At 36.0% G+C, this 21,589-nt stretch overlaps 1 protein-coding gene across 3 annotated transcripts in view; it reads left to right on the top strand.

The window, feature by feature from the left end:
• The first annotated feature begins 1,516 nt into the window (after positions 1–1,516).
• The window catches only part of LOC117922687 (tRNA threonylcarbamoyladenosine dehydratase), a 70,309-nt gene continuing 50,236 nt past the window's right edge, over positions 1,517–21,589 (top strand). Inside the window, exons 1-4 of one of the 3 annotated variants that reach the window (XM_034840868.1) lie at positions 1,517–1,731; positions 2,283–2,329; positions 10,545–10,662; positions 13,900–14,047. In XM_034840868.1, coding sequence (XP_034696759.1) covers positions 1,640–1,731; positions 2,283–2,329; positions 10,545–10,662; positions 13,900–14,047 — 405 coding nt within the window. In that variant the 5' untranslated portion in view covers positions 1,517–1,639. Of the gene's footprint in view, positions 1,732–2,038; positions 2,130–2,282; positions 2,330–10,544; positions 10,663–13,899; positions 14,048–21,589 lie in introns of those variants that run through there. The other 2 variants (XM_034840867.1, XM_034840869.1) reach the window with 2 other exon arrangements.

Here is a 21,589-nt window from a genome sequence, read left to right as displayed (position 1 = left end):
TTAAAAAAATAAAATTTGAGAGGTTTTTTGTTATTAAATAATAAGACTAAAAAATATATATATACTCAATAAATAAAAAATTAACCATAAAAAATCGTATAACCCTAATGCACAAATATTCAATTATTATTTTTATTAAAAATTTGAATAATTTGTCTTGCTTAAGTAGTTATAAAATTATATTTTTCAAAAAAAATTATTTATTATAATATTTAAATTCTCAAAGCTAGCAAATGTTTTTCCTATTTTTAAAAGAGGAAATAAAAGAATTCAAATTTATTCTAATTTTCAACAAATATCATATCCGATAAAATCCATAACCTTAAAAAATTTTAAATATTCATTTTTTTTTTATCAAAATTTTAAATAATTTGTCATGCAAAAAAAGCTATAGAATTATATTTTACTAAGAAAAAAAAAGAGAAAAAAAAATATAAGAACATATAAATTGTCAATAGCAGCTGGAATAAAAAAATTAATCAATGTTGGTTTCTCGGTGCTTAATGGTTTGTTTACTGTTAAATAGCAATGATATGAAGAGATCTTCACTGTGGCCCATGCTAAAGTTCCAAAATGAGTCGGAAACGCAGCAGATTTTCTGCGAGACGGCAGAATCCATAGCTTTAACTAGGAAAGGAAGACGCCGATAATAATAAACAAAGGGGAAAAAAAACCAAAAGTTTTGTTTTTGTTTGTTTTTTTCTTTTTATTTTTTTCCTAACCATTAAAAATTTTCAATATTGTAAACACGTGAAATCGAAAAATCTTTTTCCAACCATTTCAATTTTTCTCTCCAATTTCCATTAATACAAGATAAAGAAACATCAAAGATTCCAAACATAAATTAATAAAAAAAAAATTAATCGATTTATAGAGAAAAAGAAACACATATAAAGAAGTAGAAGAAGAAAAAGAAAATAAGGTAAACCTGATCGAAGATGTAGAAGGGAGTTTTCAGAACCTAGTTGCAGCAAACAATGACGAATCCTAGATCCAACAATCAAAATGAACATCCAAAACCCTATAAATTAGAAATTGATTTTTTTTTTTTTAAATATCGTGGAAGGTTTAATTGATTCAATTTGGAAGAATCACTTGTTGTAGAGAATTGGATGATGAGTGAGTCTCTAGTTTTGCAAAGAAGATAAGAAGTGGATGATGAATGAATCTCTACCTTTACAAAGAAGATAAACATCGGGTTTGAAGAACAAGATAAGAGGGTAAAATAGTAATTTAGGTTATTTTATATTATCAAATAGGTTTAATGAATCAGAATACCACCTACTTTTAATGAATGCAAATCTGACTCATAAGTTGGATTTGATTTCTGCCGGAATAATTTTTTATTTCATTTCCGCCTTCTTAACATTTATCCAAACATAGGAATAAGGGAGAAAAGGAATGAAATGTCTATTCCCACTCCCTATTCTCGTGTTCCAAACACCCCCTTAAATCTATTTAAGAAGACAGACCTCTTCTGTGCCGCAATTAGTCGGCCCGTGGTCGGAGGACCCGGCCCAAAATGCTTCATCAGGCCTTCCCCTAAATCCCAACGGAGGGAACCTTTAGTATGAATGCACAAAAACGATCGAGCCTTGTAGAACAGTCTCAGAATTGAGAGAGAGAATATCGGACAGACATGGAAGAGCGGCTCAAGTGCATGGCTTTGGTGGGAGGTGGAGCTCTTTTGGGCTCTGTTTCTACTCTCTTTCTTCTCAAGCTTCTTCGCAGGTGCTTTACCAATCTCATTGCTGCTTTCATCTTCTCTAACTGCGTGTTTGGCGGAGGAGAAAATGTGGCAAACCAAAAATCTCAATATTAGATTTTCATGTTTGAGGATCTTACTACAAGTATTCAGCTTAGTTTTATGTGCAGGATAAGAATCAGAATTCTGTTTTCTTATATTTTCCCCTTGTTTTCTCAGCGGCCAAACAGAGGCTTAATTTGCCATTTTCTTATTAGTTTTATTTTCGTCCGTACGTTGACGGAAAGAAAAGAAACTAAAATAAGAATAAAATTTGCATCTTAAATTTCATTTTGTTTTGCTTTGTGAAAACTTGACAAGCTGGACAATTGTATTGGGCTCAGTTCTTAGTTCAGCGGAGGGTTTTGTCTCTCCATCCTCAATGGTGGGCAAATCTAATGTTCAAAATTTAATACTCGTTTTTCTCCTAATTTTTTCTTGCCGAGCACAAGAGGACAGAAACAATTGTTTCTGAATCCCAATATTTATGTGAAATTTTGTTAATATTCCTTCTGTTTCTTGAATTTCCGTGTTGCAGGAAGCTTGAAAGCCAGTGCAGTAGTGTAAAGGCTATTGAATTCGACGGTAAGTTTGACGTATCAATTATTTTCTTTTGGCTTTTTCAGATAATTGTCATTTTCTGTCTTTCTATTTACTTTTAGTCCTTTAACAAACATCTATCATATCAATGGCATCCTTCCTAGAAAGGTTTCTAAAAAAAATATTTGGTTGGGAAGTGTCTCAAATTTGTATGGGTTATATGTTTCTTTTAGTAAAAGTATATTATATAAGATATCTCCTATCATTAATGAAGGCAGAAAGAATTGAATTGAATTGAATAATTCTATATTGATCAACTAGGTTATAAGAGCTTAATATACACACCTATCCTCCTATCCTCCTGGAGTGACATAAGAATAAACTATACAAGGGAAATATTACAAAACAATCCCTATAATTACTCAAAATTGTTGACCTTTTCTAAAAAATATATATAATAATTAATTAATTAATTAATTCTAATTTAAATCAACAAGACTTAAAATAGAAAAAGTATCAGGAAACCAACCACATTTTCGAACATTCCCATGTCAAGTTGGTGCATAGATGTTATGCATTACTTGCACACAATAAACTTAAACATGGTGTTAGAAATTCCTTTTGTGAAGATGTCAGCTGGCTGCTGTTTAGTAGTCACAAAAGGAGTGGCAATCTATTTAACTTCGATTTTTTTCTCTTATTAAGTGTCTATCGACTTGAACATATTTGGTTCAATCATGTTGAATTGGGTTTTGAACAATGCTGACTACAACTTTGCTATCACAAATCTTCATGGTTCTTTAGGTTCAAAGCTTAGCTCTCTAAGTAGACTCAGACTCAAACTAGTCATTTAGTCTTTTGTAGAAGATCCAAGACATACTTCTGCTGGGAAACAAATATGTCTTGTCTTCATCTAGCCATTTCCATGCCCATAAAGTATCTCAAGGTTCCTAGGTCCTTGATTTCAAATGCTTTTGCCAAGAGAGTCTTCAAATTTTTTGTTTCCTTTAAATCATCACCTATTACAATTATGTCACTACATAGACCATAAGCACAATAAGTTTCATTAGTGACGATCATTTAAAAAACAATGTGTGATCTCTTTGGCTTTGAGTAAAACCATATCTCCTAAAGGACTTAGTGAATCTCTCAAACCAAGCTATAGGAGATTGTTTGAGACCATATAGGGGCTTTTTAGGTTTACAAACTCTTCTTTTGTTGAACAAATTTTTAAAACCGGGTGGAACATCCAAATAGATTTCTTCTTCAAGGTTTCCTTGCAAAAAGGCATTTCTCACATCAAACTGATGTAGAGTCCAATCGAGGTTGACAGTTAGGGATAACAATATTTTGATTGAGTTCATTTTGGAAATTGGAGCAAAAGTTTCTTGGTAATCAATACCAAGGGTCTAAGTGTATCCTTTTGCCACTTACTTGGCCTTATGCCCTTTTATGTAGCCATCTACCTTTTATTTGATAGAGAAAACCTATTTACACCCCACTGGTTTTTTTTTTTTTTTTGCACAAGGCAAGTCTACCACTTCCCAAGTCTCCTTTCATTTCCTTAGACACAACTTCCTTCAACTTAGGAATTGCTAGAGCTTCTTGTATGTTGTTAGGAATAGAATCTAGGGATAGGTTAGTTGTAAATGCTTTATTGTGGGTCATAGACAATGATGTGGCACATGGTTGGACAAGGGTTGTTTGGTACAAGTTTTAACACCTTTCTAAATAGCAATAGGGATATCTAAATCAATTTCAGATAAAAGATTTGAAGAAGGAGGAGAGTTTTTAATACTTGTCTTTAGAGATGTAGGTTGGTTGATTGAAGGAGAGATAAGGATTGCAATATTATCCCGTTTCCTTCTTGAGTAAAACAAAGGAGTTTTTTTCATTCTCCTTTGTGATTGTTGCCTCATTTTCATTTCCTTGTATAGTCGGGTCTAAACCATGTTCAATTCCTAGATTGGGTACTTGGTTATTAATTATCGATTGACCAAGTTGATCAGGTTTTGTTTGGATAAAATCGTTCAACAATGGGTAGACAAGTGTCAATGACTGCTGATTAGGGAAGGACAAATGTTCCGTTTTATATTTCTCCCCTTGAAGATCTGTCTGTGAGTAATAGGATAGATTTTCAAAGAACTTAAAATCCATTGAGAGAAAGGCTTTCTTGGTCAGAGGGTGAAAGCACTAAAGCCTTTTTGGGTATGTGAATAACCCAAGAAAATGCATTTAGGGCTCTAGGATCTAATTTTGACCTTTCTCTATTGTGTACATATACAAATGCCACACATCCAAAGATTTTGAGGGGTAGAGACCCGGACAGATTAACATGTGGAAGAAAGCTTTTTCGTAAGTTAACTAGAACCTTTGAGTCAAGAGTTTTTGAGGGCATATTATTTATGAGATAATCAACAATCAAAACAACATTACTCCAATAGGTTGTAGGGACATTTTTTGAGAACATCAAGGCTCTTTCTATTTTCGGTGGATGCTTATTTTTTCTCTCAACAACTCCATTTTGCTAGGGGTATCAATGCATGATGAGAAGTGAACCATCCCATTTTCAACTAGATAGGGGTTTAGAATTGAACTAAAGTATTCATTCCCATTGTCTGTTCTAAAAACATGAACTTACTTTGAAATTGGGTTCATATCATTTTGTGAAAATTTTGGAAAGACACAACTTCTTCTGATTTTTCTTTGAGAAGGTAAATCCATGTTGTTCTTGTGAAATCATCAATAAAGGTAACAAACCACTTATACCATGATTTTGAAACAGTTTGAGAAGGACCCCACACATCATTGTGAATCATGGAAAAAGGAATTTTGGACTTTTATGCTCAAAGGAATGGGTATATGATGACTTTTGGAAAGTTCACAGATTTGACAATGAAATTTTAAGAGATCAACTTAACAAATAAATATGAAACATGGTTTTAAGAGATGTGAAATTAGGATGGATGTATCTAAAATGTAATAACTAGATTCCCCTTTCTTTTTCTTTGGTAGCTTATGACACATAAGCTTGGTTACTCTTACTTGGCTTCGAGTTCAAATAGTACAATCCCTTTCTCTCCTTAGCACTACCAATCTTCTTACCCATAGCTAGGTCTTGAAAAATCCAATGAGTAGGGTAAAATGTTACACAACAATTTAGAGATTTTGTAACTTTACTAATGGACAAGAGAATGTAAGAACTTTAGGGACATGAAGGACAAAATCTAATGTCAACAATGATGAAATTGAGATTGAGTCTTTTCTAAAAGCTCCATTTGATCCTTAGTGAAAGGATTTTTCTCTAGTTGTATAGGAGGTTTTGGTTTTGGATTTTTTGATGTAGTCCCTTAATAGTCCTTCTTTTTAGGTTGTTTATTCCCTTTATCGCCAAGTGGGGTGTTCCCATTCAACTTCCAATAGATTTCTTGAGTGTGCCTTGGCTTATAGTAGCAATCACACCATCGAGTCTCCTTTTCTCCAGGTTTTCTTTCCCATTGTTTGGAGATTCTTTTGAATGGCCTTTAATGCAAAGGTCTCTTGTGCAATTGGTCCCATCATAACACTCCTACTCTCTTCATCATGCACATAGGAATATGCTTCACTTAGATAGGGAATAGGTCTTTTCCAAGAACTTTGCTTCTTACTTTGTGTAATTAGGTCTTTCCTAAGAATTCAAAGACTTGATGAAACTATATTATTTTTGTAAGAGTGGCAACATTTTTAGCAAAGACCATTACAAATTGTTGATGAAGATCCAACTCTTACCACAACACTTTTAGGGTGTTGTAATAGGCTATCATTGAGAGATCTTGTTGTTTTGTATTATGAATTGCAACCTTTAATTCATAGATTCGGGCAACATTATCATTTTTTGAGTATGTTTTCGACATTGCCTCCGAAATCTCCTTAGCAGTAGAGAGATAAAATTGGCTTTCCAATTTTTGGTTGCATAGGATTGAGAAGCCATGCCATGACCATGGAGTTCTTTTCATTTTAAGGTTTAAAGGCTAGATCAAATTCTTTTAGAACACTCATAGTGCATATACTTTATTTTTCCCTTACTCTTCATGAAAGTTTTTGCAAATTGAGACCATGAGAGGAAGTTTTCTTCATTCAACTTTTTAGTGGTGATATGGAGTATTGGGTTGTCAAAGTTTTTGATATTCTTTTGGCAGATCTGAGGGAGTACTTGAAGAGGATTTGTTAATGACTTCTAACATGATTAAGAAAGAAAAGAACGAGATTGCTGATAAGCAATGGAGATCAAAGATACAAAGTAGAGATTAGATAAAAAGAAATGAAGAACTTGATTGGCAATGAAGGCCAAGAATTGATTTCCAGAAAATTCTTTCTAGCTTTGATACCATGAAGGTAGAAAGAATTGAATTGAATAATATGGTATATATTCTTTTTGAAAAAAGAATATTGTATAAGATATTTCATGTATCGTTAATTACATGTGAAAATAGGTTTCCTTATAGAATAAGAAAACTTGCTAAAAATATTTTTGTACATATTTTAGGTTATGAAGGGAAAAAAGTTATGAGATGGAGATGGAAATATAAAGCTTATTCAAATAGGTAGAGATGTCAAGAATAATGGGAGACTTTTGGTGGAGTGAGGACTTGTGGTATAGGACATAGATACAAGGAGTAGTGAAATATGAGATGTTTCAGGGCTTAATAACCTGAAATATTTATAAAGATATCCTCTATGATATTGTGATTGACTCTCTCATTTGTTGATGTAGTTGTGGTTAACCAAATCATGTTAAAACCTTGTATAAATAATTTATTTTTATCTTTATGTTTATCATACTAATAGGTGGTATTAGAGTTTTTGTTTACATAACAAGTGATACAAAGTATGTTTTAGTACAAAAAGTGGTATCAGAGCTTCTATTTGCATAAAAAGTAATATTATAGTTTTTTCTAGCATAATAAGTGGTCTTAAAGCATAGGTTGGAAGACCTAAGGTTGAGATTTCTGGAATCATTAAGGAAAACATAACTAACAAGAGGATTGGAAAAAGTTTTTTGCCTAAAGGTGGAGTTAGTTGTTCTTTCATTGACATATGATACATGGAATATCCTAGAATCCTATTAAATGTTATGTCCTTAAGGATATTGAAACCTAGGTAAGATTGATTGAAAATCTAATTTAGAGATCTTTAGAATAATAATCAATCACACGGTTGAACACATGATTTATCATGGAAAAACCACCTTTTGAGTTCTCCAAAAACTTTGTGGATGTAAGAAACCATGGATGGTTGATCGACCATAAATAATTCATTAACTCTAACAGAAGGGCACATAGTATTACTTTGATCAGATATGCCTACTTCCTAGGGTCTTATACTAGTTAGTACTTACATTCTTTCTTCATGTCCTTGATGCAGCACCTCGTGCTCCTTAGTGGTACCTCAACCCATGCTAGGGCTAGTAGAATGAACACCTCTTTTTTTCTTGTTGACAAGATCTTTCAAGATTGCTCTTGAAAGGTTCAGAGATGGAGTACTAAGGACTAAGGGATGACTATTCTCTTATGCTTGAAATTCAATTTTAATAAAATTAAGTATTTATACCAAAATCTTGGATCAACTTTTGGAAAATAATTCTAACTTTAATTTTACAAAAATACCCTTGAAATTAAAAGAATGGATTAAAGAAAGCAAAAAATTGCCCAACATTCGAACTCGTAAGGGACGTTTGAATGTTGAAGGGGGATATTTCAAATGTTCCTTGTTTAGTGCTTGAATATCCTCCAAGACATATGAATGCTTCCTTTGGTTGGTCAAACACCTACCCATATTCAACTTCTCGACTTCATTTTTCCAAACATTCTCCAAAATATCCATATTATGAACATAGTATAACCATTCTTTTTAAGCACCAATAACACCAAATAGATACATGCCTTAAAATCCATCAACTCTGAAGCCACTCAAAGTTAACAGGAAACTGGTAAGACCCTTAGAAGTATGCTGCATCAAATTCAATGAGAAATAGAACAAAATTGTCAATCTAAATTAGTATATTAATTGGTTCATTTGTGGTAAATTTTGGTTGATGTGCTTTAGATGACTTAGGTCAGTTAGGGACTGGAAGTGTGATAAGAGACTATGGTGTTTGAGTTTCATTAAGAGTTTTTTCAAAACTAGTGGGAAAGGCTTCATCATCAAGGCAGATATTTTAACCCTTTTAGATAGTTTGCTAGAGGCTCAAGCTTTTTGTTTATCTAGCTTATAGGTAGAAGGAGGTACTGCTATTGTGATATTTTGAGTGTGTAAATTAAACATCAGTCCTTGGGAGTATAATTGAAGGCTTCAAACAAATTTTAAATTTCTTGTTTTACTAAATCATGCTGCTGATCAGTTAGCAAAATGAGGCACCAAGCAATGGCTCCATGTGTAGTGGATTTTTTTTTACTGATTGAGCGATAGTGGATTTTTTTACTGATTGAGCAGTGTTGAGTTTTTCTAACTTGTACATGCTCACATTGTATTCCTGAAATGTATTTGATGTCCTTTTGTTCTTTTCAAGGAGCTCATTCTCCTTTTTCCTTTTTATTAGAATTTGTTTATTTTGGAAGAACTTCTTCATTTGTACATCAAAATCATTTTTTTGAATAAGTTTATTATTGAGTAAAAAATAATTCTAACAACTCTAGGCAACTACCTCACAACTTGGGGAACTACTTCATCCCTTGTCCACATAAATTTGGATTGGTATGCCTATCAAAAAAAAATTTGGATTGGTTTCTTATTGTTGTGTAATTTCCTATTTTTCAGGTTTCTTATTTTTAGATTTCCTATCTTATCTTCATGGTTATCATAAGGTAATTAAGCCAATTATGATTAGAACTATGACCCTATGATTTCCATGCTAGAAAGAGTATAAGTACTTTGTAATAGTAAAGATTTGAAGATTATTATTTGGTTTCACTATAAATTTTTCTGCAACTTAAATATGCTGTTATTTTGTTGTTATTCCTACTTTACTTTTTAATTGATTTCTTGTAAATGGTGGTTAGATCATCCTCACCTGGTAAGGTTGCATTCATTAATTTAGAGAATTGAAATGTAGAGGAGGACAAAATATCCACAAGGTTATTGCTGTTCCCTGGACATGTGCGATAATTTTGGACAAACTTGTTAGTTGGAGGAAATTTGATCTTCTGGAGGGAGAGATATTCTCAGGATTGCACATGAGATGGAATTGGACCATTAGTTGAGATAAAGTCATGAAGATATTCTCTCAAGTGGTGTGTCATTTTTTTTAGAAACATAATATATTCATTTCATTGAATAACAAATACAAAGAAGGATGAGCAATCCTGCCAAGATTTACAATTGTTGATCAAAAGGTCGAAATGTATACTGCTTCACAAGATGTATATTGCCAATCAGGTGGTGTGTTATTTAACACAAAACATGCTACTTCAAATATATCTGTGGTTACTGATTTCCTCCTTGCTGCTACCTCCAAAATTTGCCTTTTGATTTTTTTGGGTGCTAGAGACAAATAAACTTTATATTAAAACATGCAAGGAGGAATATGATGAGTCAATTTGGTTTATTATAGTTTTATTAGTATTATTTAAGCATTAAGTGGTAAATTTCCTACATGTCTTAGTGTACCATCTGTAAATTTCTATATAAAACATGTGGTCTATATCAAATTGCTACTGCCATGGATTATTGCAAAGTTTCTTATTTAGAGGGAAAGTAATCATAGGATTTATTGGTATATTTTTAAGAATTATGTGGAGAGCAATTGTATTTATAGATTCAAGATTATTGACTAGTATGGCCTGCTGGATAATTGAGTTGATATTGGCCACTGTTTTTGATATAACCTACATCATTTGATATATGATTTTGTCCGTTACCCCTTTGTTAATCCCTCTCCATTTTTTGACTAAAAATTGTTGGTCATATTTTTAGGCCATGTTTGATCCTCGAAAAGTAGGTAAAGAAAGGAAAAAAAAAATGATAAGGAAAATGATTTTTTCATATTTGGTTTACCATGAAAATCAACTATAATTAAAATTGGTTATAAACTTATGTAGTTATAAAGGGGAAAAATAGGTGAAATGAATTTGAGAAATTGTGGAAAAATGATTTATTAATGTCAAATCTATTTTTCATTTTTCTTTCCTTTTTCTTTCATTTTATTTTCCTCTCTATTTTCTTTTCTGCACACTTTCCCTCAAAATTTTTAAGAACCAAACATAGTGTTAATCTTTATGAACAGGAAAAGAATTCAAAGCTGCACCGGCCATAAAAAACTGCATGGTTGCCGAGGACAGGGATGGTGGGATGGATGGTCAAGACCTTCTAAAAGATGAAATAGTTTCTGAACAACTTACAAGGTACACCAATTGATATTCCTTCTTTTGATAGGAGACAACAATTTATTAAAAGTAAGAAATGTACAAAAGAAAGATGAAGTACCTTCATGCCATACGTGTTAAAAAAAAGAGAAGACATAAGCAAAATAAGCATTACACCAAAAAAAAAAAAAAAAAAAAAAATTGAAAGACCAAGTGGCAAATAGTAATATAGTATACATGAGGAAAATCAAAACTCAAAGCAGAAACCTGACAAAAAAACTTTTTTTGTCAAGGCTCCACAGTTTGCCAACCTGCGGTCACCTTATTAGCTATCTAGGCCTCTAAATGAATGGACACTCCATGCATCTGAAGATACCAAGTATCTTGTAAATCCAAGCATCCAATTTCAGGGCCACCACTTCACTTGAGACACCCAATAGGGAAAAATAGCTAGCATGGACTCATTCATTTCTTCTCCTTTTGGGCATCTTGCTCCAGCTTTCTCAATGTGATTTAGATCAATTGGTATTCGGTTTGCAGATTGAAAGGTTTGGGGTAGCAAGGAGAGGAGCATTCCTCTCATTGAGTTGTTTTCTGGATATTCCCATGTGGAACTATACTAATATATAGGTCTAATTAGTATTTTGGATGTTTCAAACATACTTTTTGATTAGTTCATTGTATTTTAGGGAGGATTCCTCATCCTTTTATATTCATGATCCTTATTTTATACATTTTTTGTTTCTAATTGAAAAAAAAAAAGCTAGCTTGGAGAATGCTTTAACATTGTTGCTGTCTGAATCTTTGATGGCCTCCAATTTCATTGGTCCTGACTCCTAAGTTGCCAATTAAGCAACCATCAAAGTTAAGATTAAGACAACCTTATGGATATGAGATGGGGCCATGAGTGTCCTATAAATCCTCCAACCAACATCTTTCTATTAGCACCATCCACTTTTCTATCATCCAACACACTTCTAGTAAATGGAATGCCCTATAAATCTTAATCATTTGATCCATGAAAGGGAGAACAGTGGTAAACATATCTAAAAGTGCTTGATAGGCATTCATTTGCCATAAGTCCAAGCATTCTCCTCAAGCCAAATAACTAAAGATTGGTGAGCAAAGCACCTGTGGAAGCACTCTGCCAGAGGAGTTCTCCCTCCTAGCACCTATAATCAGTGACTCAGACATATTAACATGGAATTCCAATAGACTTTTCACTTCCACAAACATAGAGATGATTTAATAGGCTTCTCGTTTCCGCTGGCCAAAAGTGAAATCATTCCAGTTGGTGAGGTGGAAGAGGTTGATGTTTTGGCAGTGGAGTTAGGGTGCAGGGTGGGGTCTTTACCCTCATCTTACTTGGGACTGCCTTTAGGGGCTCCTCATAAGTCTCTATCTATGTGGGATGGGGTGGAAGAGAGAGTGTGGAGGAGACTAGCACTTTGGAAAAGACAATATATTTCCAAAGGCGGGAGAATCATTCTCATAAAGAGTACGATGGCTAGTATGCCCATTTATCAAATGTCTCTTTTTCGATTGCCCAAGGTAGTAGCAAGAAGACTAAAAAAATTACAAAGAGATTTTCTTTGGGGAGGGGGAAATTTGGAGAGGAAAGCCCACCTAGTTAATTGGGAGGTGGTGTGTGCGGATAAGGAGAAGGGTGGGCTAGGCATAAGGAAGCTAGCTCTTTTGAATAAGGCCTTGCTTGGCAAATGGATATGGAGATTTGCCTGTGATAAGGAATACCTTTGGAAGAAGGTGATTTCGGTGAAGTATGGGCAAGAGGGCCTTGGTTGGAGGACAAATGAGGCTAATGGGACGTTTGGAAGGAGATTTTGAAGGAAACAAATTGGTGTTAGGAAAATATAGTGTTCACGGTTGGTAATGGTACTAAAATTAGATTTTGGATTGATCATTGGTGTGGCCTTGCTGCGCTGTCCCAAAGTTTTCCCCAATTATATGCTTTGGTTGTCCATAGGAATGCAACAATGGATGAAGTTTGGGATCAGAATTTTGGTCAGGGAGGATGGAATCTAAGATTCTTTAGAGCTTTTAATGATTGGGAGTTGGATTTGGTAGGAGATTAGCTAACTGTTTTGAGGGGCTACAGGCTAACTTTGGAGGAGGATTCAGTTTCTTGGAAGGGTGGTAGAAATGGGCAGTTTGGCGTTAAGGAAGCGTACAACTTGCTGATTACACCCAATGACATATCCTTCCCGAAGAATTGCATTTGGGTGGATAGGGTCCCAACCAAAGTTGCTTTTTTCGCTTGGGAGGCTACGTGGGGGAAGGTTTTTACCCTAGATAGACTCCCAAAAAGAGGGTGGTAGCTCCCAAATTGTTGTTTTTTGTGTGATTGTGAAGACGAAACTGTAAATCATATACTTGTACACTGATAGTGGTAAGAGTTCTTTGGGAAATTGTACTTGTCTTGTTTGACATTCAGTGGGTCTTCCCAGAAACAGTAAAAGAGGTGTTAATTAGATGGAGGGGCCCTTTTGTGGGTAAAAAAAGGCAAAAAATTTGGAAATACATTCCGTTGTGCATTTTTTGGACGGTTTGGAAGGAAATGAATATATTAGCTTTTAGGGGAGGCTCTTTAGCAGATAAGAAACTTAAAAATTCTTTTGTTTGTAATTTGTGGAGTTGGGCTAGATTGTATATTGGAGAGGAGTCTTTTTCACTTATAGGCTTTTTGGAGTGGTTAGCATCCACTTAAGGGTTGGTGAGGTTTTTTGTTTCTTAGCTTGCTCTTAGAGGTTTAGGCTTCCTTGTATACATCCTGTATGCTTTGTGGCTGCTTGCCTTTTGTTATTATACTCCTTGTTTATTTATCAAAAATAAAAAATAGGCTTCTCATTTCTGCAAAGTTAGCACCTAAAACATTTGGCCATATCAATTCAGCTTAAAATTTTTAATGCTAACTTTTCACTTCCATGAAACCTTGCCTTTTGGTAGTTATATCTCATTATCATCATGCTAGAGATGTTGGGAATTTGTTAGATTTCAACCAATTTCATTTAGGTATAACTTTTGTGTAATGAATAACTAAGGAAATTTGGGGATTTAATCTAGATTTGGGCAGGAAATTAATGTAGGAATCTATATATCATAGAGAATAGTTATATGCAGACAAATTTGTGGCTGGTTGGGTGAGGCCTGATTGGTTTTGTTCATATCCTTTTATGTGATTTAGTTTAATTTTAAGTCTTGTTATTTTGATCATAATGATATGCATTTTTCCTGCCATTATTTTTGTGCTATTATCAGGAACATCCAATTCTTTGGTCTTGAGTTCCAACAGAAAGTGACTGCATCATACGTTGTAATAATTGGTCTTGGAGGGGTTGGAAGTCATGCTGCATCTATGCTTTTAAGATCAGGGGTGGGACGACTCCTTCTTGTTGACTTTGATCAGGTATCTTCTTTATACAGTTTTCTATTTTTTATTAGCTTTTTACTGTTGGATTTATCTCCTTGTATTGTACTTACATGTCATGGATAATTCTCATTGTCCTATCCATCGTGTTTGGAATCTTATCTCGCTAGTCTATGGCCATCTCTCAAGGTTTTTGTTTTTCTGTTTAATCATTTTATTCAATCTTTTTATGTGAGAATGTTTTGAGTTGACTACTTCTTTGCTTGCTTCTGGAGCTCAAGTGCTTTGAGGCATAACCTTGGACATGGAAATTTCATGGAGGCTTACACTTCTTCAGTCTTGTCTTCCGTTCCAGATATGTGTACTTAAATAACTAGAGCAGGGAGTGAGAGTGAAAAATTGTCAATTTAAAAAATACCCGAGGCCTAGAATGCTTCTATAGTGGCAAAAATTCATTAAGTGAAAATATTAATTTATTGGGTATATTATTTCACACATTTATCTAAAGTAAGTTTTAGTATGTATGGAAGAATAAAATTAGGAAAGCCATGATTTTGTAATTAAGGAGAGAATTAGGCAATCCTGTAATCTAAGAGATTTGGTGTAATTAAGTTAGGAAAGTTCCTAATTTTGGTGTTAGGAATTTTTGTATATATGTGGGTCTCTGTATAGGCTAAAAATCAAGGAAAAGAATTTTATACCTTTTATTCATTTCATCTCTTTTTTTTTCTGAGCTTTAGGCTCATAAATCTGGGAAGAGAAGAATTTTTTTTTCAGCCTTCATTGCCGAGTTGGAGACCAAAGTCGACTTTAAAGTTTCCTCTTGTCTGAGTCAAGCCATTGTAGCAAACCTAGATTGTGAACGCCATGCGAAAGCAATTGTTGTCATGCCATTGTCATCACGCCATCACACCAATACTATAAGACATCTCTGTCTTCACCTTGCACTGATGTTGTGCCACAAAGATCGTGTTATGCCACTATTGCAAGATAAATTGTCGTTGACAGATCTGTGGCCTTAATCTTCGCCTTGCACCATTGTCGCACAATTGAGGTTGCGTCGCAACTCTCGTCTCTGCCTTGCACCCCCGTCTTCAAGCCATCATTGCAACTACAACTTGCATAGCCTCTCCACCCATCTTCATGACTATCTTCACAGGTCGTGACCTATCATCCTTGCACCATTGATACAACCAGAGATCGAGACCTTAGGATCTCCGATGAAGACCACTGCTACCATGGCTAACATTGATTGCTATCAGTTAGGTTTATAACTTGACTCAACGTTTTATTTAAACCTTTAGGTTTGTTTTTTTACATCTTAAAAGAAAAGGGAAAAAGAAAAAAAAAAATTATATAATATGTCAGTGGTATCAAAAACTATCGTTATCACCGCTTAATATGAAGGGGTGATAACCAATCGCAACATAGGATAATTGTAGAATATTCAAGTGGCAAATATGGTTAATGGGAAAAATTACTTGAAATGGTCACAACTTGTTCATACCTCTTTGAAGGGAAAAGGGAAAGTCAGTCATCTTTTGGGAATTGGACCAAGGAGAGGAGACCCTCGATTTGATGCCTGGGATGAGCAAGACTTAATGATTATGCCATGATTATGGAACTTAATGACGCCTGAAATCAGTGATACATGTATGTTTTTGACAAATGCTAAAGACATTTGGGATGCAGTTCACTAAACATACTTGAAGGCAGTAGATGCAGCCCAAGTGTACGAAATAAAGGTTAAGACCGAAGCAGTGAAACAGGGAAACAAGACAGTCACAAAGTATGGCAATATGTTAAAAAATATATGGTAAGAACTTGATCATTATCAATGCATTGAGACAAAATGTCTTGAGGATACAACAATCTTGAAGAATTATATTGAAAAGGATTGAGTCTATAATTTCTTAGTTGTTCTTAATGCTAAGTTTGACCAAGTTAGAGTTCAGATACTTAGCAAAGAGCTCCCAACTTTGAATGTGACTATCTCTATTATTCAAGCAAAAGAAAGCAGGAGAAGTGTCATGCCTGAACCTCAGAATATGAAGGCTTAGCTATGGTTGCTAATAAGGGTAGAGATCAGAAGGCTAACACTACTGATAACAAAAGGACCGATTGGTCAAAGGGCTTCAAACTGTGATAACGGGAAGAACTTATGGTGCACTTATTGCCATAAGGCTAGATATACAGGTGAGAAATGATGAAAACTTCATGGCAAGCCAACCACATCTAGCAAAAAGTGGGGTTACAATGGAGGGCAGTAGAGGGATAATGGGCAAGAACACTTGTCTTTGTTCAACTAGTTGAAGAAAAATATTTAGAACAAGGCGGATTTAATCAGGAGAAGATTGAAAAACTGGGAACTTTGTTAAGAACTCTTGAGAAACCTTTAGGTACCTACTCACTGACACTTTTAGGTAAGTTTCCTATTTCCATTAGATTTAAAGTCTTGGATGAAACATTTGCCAATTCATAGGTTATAGATTTAGGTGCCATAGATCACTTGACTCATTCATTATGTTGAATATAATGTATTTATAGTATATTATCTTTCCTTGTTAATATAGGTCACATGTATGGTAGTTAGGACTCCTAGCCTTGTATATATATATATCTCTCAATTGTAAGTAGACATTATATGAATGAGAATTAAGGTTTTTCTTCTTTCTCTCTCTCTCTCAACATGGTATCAGAGCCAAGGAAGAAAACCTAATTCTTTCCTATTTCCCGTGTCATCAACTCCGGGAAACCTTTCGGTGACCGTGTTTCATTCCGGTCACCTTCCCCATCTCCCAATACTTTCCAGTCAGTCGGATCGTCGTCAGAAACCACTCACTGCCGGCGAACTCCCCGCGACGTATTTTTCCGACACCGACCATACCAGAAGGAGCGCCTGGAGGAGATCTCCAACTTTTGTGAAGGCATCGGCACCAAAAGAGCATCCACGCGCCGGCCACGCGCAATTTTCAGCCGGCGGCTGCATTTCACGCGCCGGCGCGTGAGGGCGCGTGAGGCCTTTCCCGGCGATGCGCCTCCTCCTCCAGCTTCGCCTGATGCCGACCAGCCTCCCTACCTCCCTGGTTCTCCCATCTGAGCCCTGCACGTACCTCTTTTGGGGATTTTTGTCTCTGTCGGCCCTCCAAACAGTCTTTCCGGCGAAGCTCCGACTACTTTTTCTCCACTCCAATCCCTGCACGTGCCTTGGGAAGTGTTCTTCTACCTTTCTGGTGGTACCACGCCGCGATCTGAGGCCGTCTCCCTTTTTCGGTGGTGCCACGCCGCAATCTGAAGCCGTATTAGGGCTCTCTTCGATCCAAACATACTTCATTCTCCAGATAAGTGGATATGGCTACTAAAACTTCCATTTTTTCCTCTGTCATATCTGAATCTCCTATGATTACTTCGGAGAAATTGGTTGGCAGTGAAAATTATCTTTCCTGGTCTGCCTCTGTTGAACTTTGGTTTATGGGTCAAGGATATGAGGATCACTTGATTACACAGGAGGCAGATATCCCTGAGGTTGACCGCGTACAGTGGAGGAAGATAGATGCACAGTTATGTAGTGTATTATGGCAATCGGTTGATCCCAAGATTCTTCTTCATCTTCGGGCCTACAAAACTTGTTTTAAATTTTGGACTCAGGCCAAAGGATTATACACGAATGATATCCAACGTCTTTATAAGGTGGCTTTTGCTATTGTCCATATCAGCCAACAGGACTTGGATCTATCTACTTATATTGGCCAGATTGCCTCTCTTAAGGAGGAGTTCTTGACTGTGATGCCTCTTACTCCTGATGTTGGGGTTCAACAAACACAGCTTGACAAGTTCTTCATGGTTCTTACTCTTATTGGCCTCCGTCCGGATCTTGAGCCTGTCCGCGATCAGATTCTTGGTAGTTCATCAGTTCCGTCCTTGGATGATGTGTTTGCTCGCCTCCTCCGTATCTCCTCCTCCTCCATAGTAATGTTCCTTTTCGTTTTTAGGGGGACGCTGTTCTTACCGCTTGTTATTTGATTAATCGTATGCCCTCCTCTGTCTTACACGATCAGATTCCTCACTCCCTTCTCTTCCCTGACCAACCACTTTATTTCCTTCCTCCTCGTGTCTTTGGTTGTACTTGCTTTATTCATATTCTCACTCCTGGACAGGACAAGCTTTTCGCCAAAGCCATGAAGTGCCTCTTCTTGGGATATTCCAGACTTCAGAAGGGTTATCGTTGTTATTCCCTTGAGACTCATCGATACTTTATCTCCGCTAATGTCACCTTCTTTGAGGACTCAACATTCTTTTCCACCACTTCTGAGTCTCTTCCTGTTTCTGAAGTCTTGCCCATTCCCATTGTCTCCCCACCTGATGCTATGCCTCCTTGACCACTTCAGGTTTATCATCGTCGCCCTCGTGTCGTTGCTCCTCTCCCTTTTGCTGAGGCACCTGCTGACTCACTTCCTATCCCTTCGGCTTCACCTGCCCCGGCTCTACCTTCTCCTAATGACTTACCCATTGCTGTTCGGAAAGGTACTCGCTCTACTCGTAATCCTCATCCTATTTACAATTTTTTGAGTTATCATCGATTATCTTCACCCTATTCTGCTTTTGTTTCTGCTATATCCTCTGTTTCTCTTCCAAAGAGCACCCATGAAGCTCTTTCCCATCTAGGCTGGCGACAGGCAATGGTGGATGAAATGGCTGCTCTGCACTCTAATGGCACTTGGGATCTTGTTGTTTTACCCTCTGGTAAATCTACAGTTGGTTGTCGTTGGGTCTATGCAGTTAAGGTTGGTCCTGATGGTCAGGTTGATCGCCTTAAGGCCCGCTTAGTTGCTAAAGGCTATACTCAGGTTTATGGTTCTGATTATGGTGAGACATTCTCCCCTGTTGCCAAGATTGCTTCTGTCCGCTTGCTTCTCTCCATGGCTGCTATGTGTTCTTGGCCTCTTTATCAGTTTGATATTAAAAATGCCTTCCTTCATGGTGATCTTGCCGAGGAAGTTTATATGGAGCAACCTCCTGGTTTTGTTGCTCAGGGGGAGTCTGGTTTAGTGTGCAGGTTACGCCGTTCTCTATATGGCTTGAAACAATCTCCTCGAGCATGGTTTGGCCGTTTTAGTTCTGTTGTTCAAGAGTTTGGCATGCTTCGCAGTACAGCAGACCATTCAGTTTTCTATCATCATAACTCCTTGGGGCAGTGTATTTATCTGGTTGTTTATGTGGACGACATCGTCATTACAGGCAGTGATCAAGATGGTATTCAGAAACTAAAACAACATCTTTTTACCCACTTTCAGACCAAAGACTTGGGGAAACTCAAGTATTTCTTGGGAATTGAGATAGCTCAATCCAGTTCTGTTGTGGTCCTTTCCCAAAGGAAGTATGCTTTAGACATCCTGGAAGAAACCGGTATGTTAGACTGTAAACCGATAGACACACCTATGGATCCGAATGTCAAACTTGTACCAGGACAGGGGAAGCCTTTAGGAGACCCCGGGAGATATCGACGGCTCGTAGGTAAATTGAACTATCTCACCATTACTCGTCCAGACATTTCTTTTCCTGTGAGTGTTGTTAGTCAATTCCTACAATCACCATGTGATAGCCATTGGGATGCCGTAATCCGCATTCTTCGATATATCAAAAGTACACCAGGCCAAGGTGTATTGTACGAGAATAGAGGTCATACTCAGGTTGTTGGTTACACAGATGCAGATTGGGCTGACTCACCCACAGATAGACGTTCCACTTCAGGGTACTATGTTTTTATTGGAGGTAATCTAATATCTTGGAAGAGTAAGAAACAAGATGTAGTGGCCAGATCTAGCGCTGAAGCCGAGTATCGAGCTATGGCTTTGGCAACATGTGAACTCATATGGTTGAGACATCTTCTTCGAGAGTTGAGATTTGGAAAGGATGAACAGATGAAACTCATCTGTGATAACCAGGCCGCATTACATATTGCATCCAATCTAGTCTTTCATGAAAGGACCAAGCATATTGAAGTTGACTATCATTTCATTAGAGAGAAGATCGCATCAGGATGTGTTGCTACAAGTTTTGTTAATTCAAATGATCAACTAGCAGACATCTTCACTAAATCTCTCAGAGGTCCTAGGATTAAATGTATTTGTAACAAGCTTGGTGCATATGACGTATATGCTCCAGCTTGAGGGGGAGTGTTGAATATAATGTATTTATAGTATATTATCTTTCCTTGTTAATATAGGTCACATGTATGGTAGTTAGGACTCCTAGCCTTGTATATATATATATCTCTCAATTGTAAGTAGACATTACATGAATGAGAATTAAGGTTTTTCTTCTTTCTCTCTCTCTCTCAACACATTACACCAATTTAATGACTATAAACCTTGTCCAAACAGTAGGAAAATAGCCACAATTGATGGTTCATTTACCTATGTTGCAGGTGTAGGAGATGTCCAAATTAGTCCTACATCACACTTAGAAATGTGCTTCATGTTCTAAAGTTGTCCACTAATCTTGTATCCATACGAAAACTTACACAAGATTTGGGTTGTAATGTGATTTTTTACTCTACTCACTACGTATTTTAGGACCAAGACTCGAGGAAGATGATTCAACTTGCTAGGGAACGGAATGAGCTATACTACCTTGAGACACCAAGCAAGTCATCCATATATTTTCTTTTTGAGCACCACTTTTTTAATAAAGAAAAAATCTGACTTGATCATTGTAGACTTGGATATCTGTCATTTAGAACTCTTAAGATTTTGTTTCCTTCTTTATTTAGGAAATTAGATTTCGACAACTTTCATTGTGATGTATGTGAACTTGCTAAAGACAAGCATTCAACATTTCTCACCAATAATAAAAGAAGTTCAAAGCCTTTTCATCTAATTCCTAGTGATATTTGGGGTCCTTCCCTTTATCTAATATATCTGGGGCACGTTGGTGTGTGTTTTTCATCAATGATTGTACTAGGGTCTTTTGGATCTTTTTACTTAAACACAAATTTGATGTGAGTTTTGTTCTTCCAAATTTCCATAACATGATAAAAAACTAGTTTGGTGTCACTATCAAGAGGTTTTGGTTTGACAATGCTAGAGATTAGTTCAATCAAGTCCTAACTCCATACTTTCAACTTTAGGGAATAATTCATGAGTTATTATGTGTAAACACTCCACAACAAAATGGAGTTGTTGAGAGGAAGAATGACCACTTCTTTGATACAACAACACAAACTTTTTTGTACCAAAAGCATGTGCCTAAATCTTATTGGGGGGGAGCTGGCCTAACCACCACACATGTCATAAATCAATTACCTTCCAAAATCTTAGGTTTCAAAGTCCCGTGGAAATACTCTCATTGGTTTATCCTAATATGAGAACCATCAATAATTTCATTCCTAAGATATTTGGGTGTGTCCTTTGTGTATGTTCACATTCCAAACAAAGGAAAATTGGACCTAAGAGTAGTCAAATGCATTTTTGTGAGATATTCCTGAACTCTAAAGGGATATAAGTGTTACCATCCATCATCCAATTTTATTTTATTTTATTTTTTATTTTTATCTTAGTTGATGTTATTTTCAACGAAAGT

This window comes from Vitis riparia, chromosome 9 (genome assembly GCF_004353265.1).
Source record: "Vitis riparia cultivar Riparia Gloire de Montpellier isolate 1030 chromosome 9, EGFV_Vit.rip_1.0, whole genome shotgun sequence".
In the NCBI taxonomy this organism is placed as follows: Eukaryota; Viridiplantae; Streptophyta; class Magnoliopsida; order Vitales; family Vitaceae; genus Vitis; species Vitis riparia.
The sequence above is the reverse complement of the archived record's forward strand: the minus strand, read 5'-3'. Positions and strand labels throughout refer to the sequence as shown.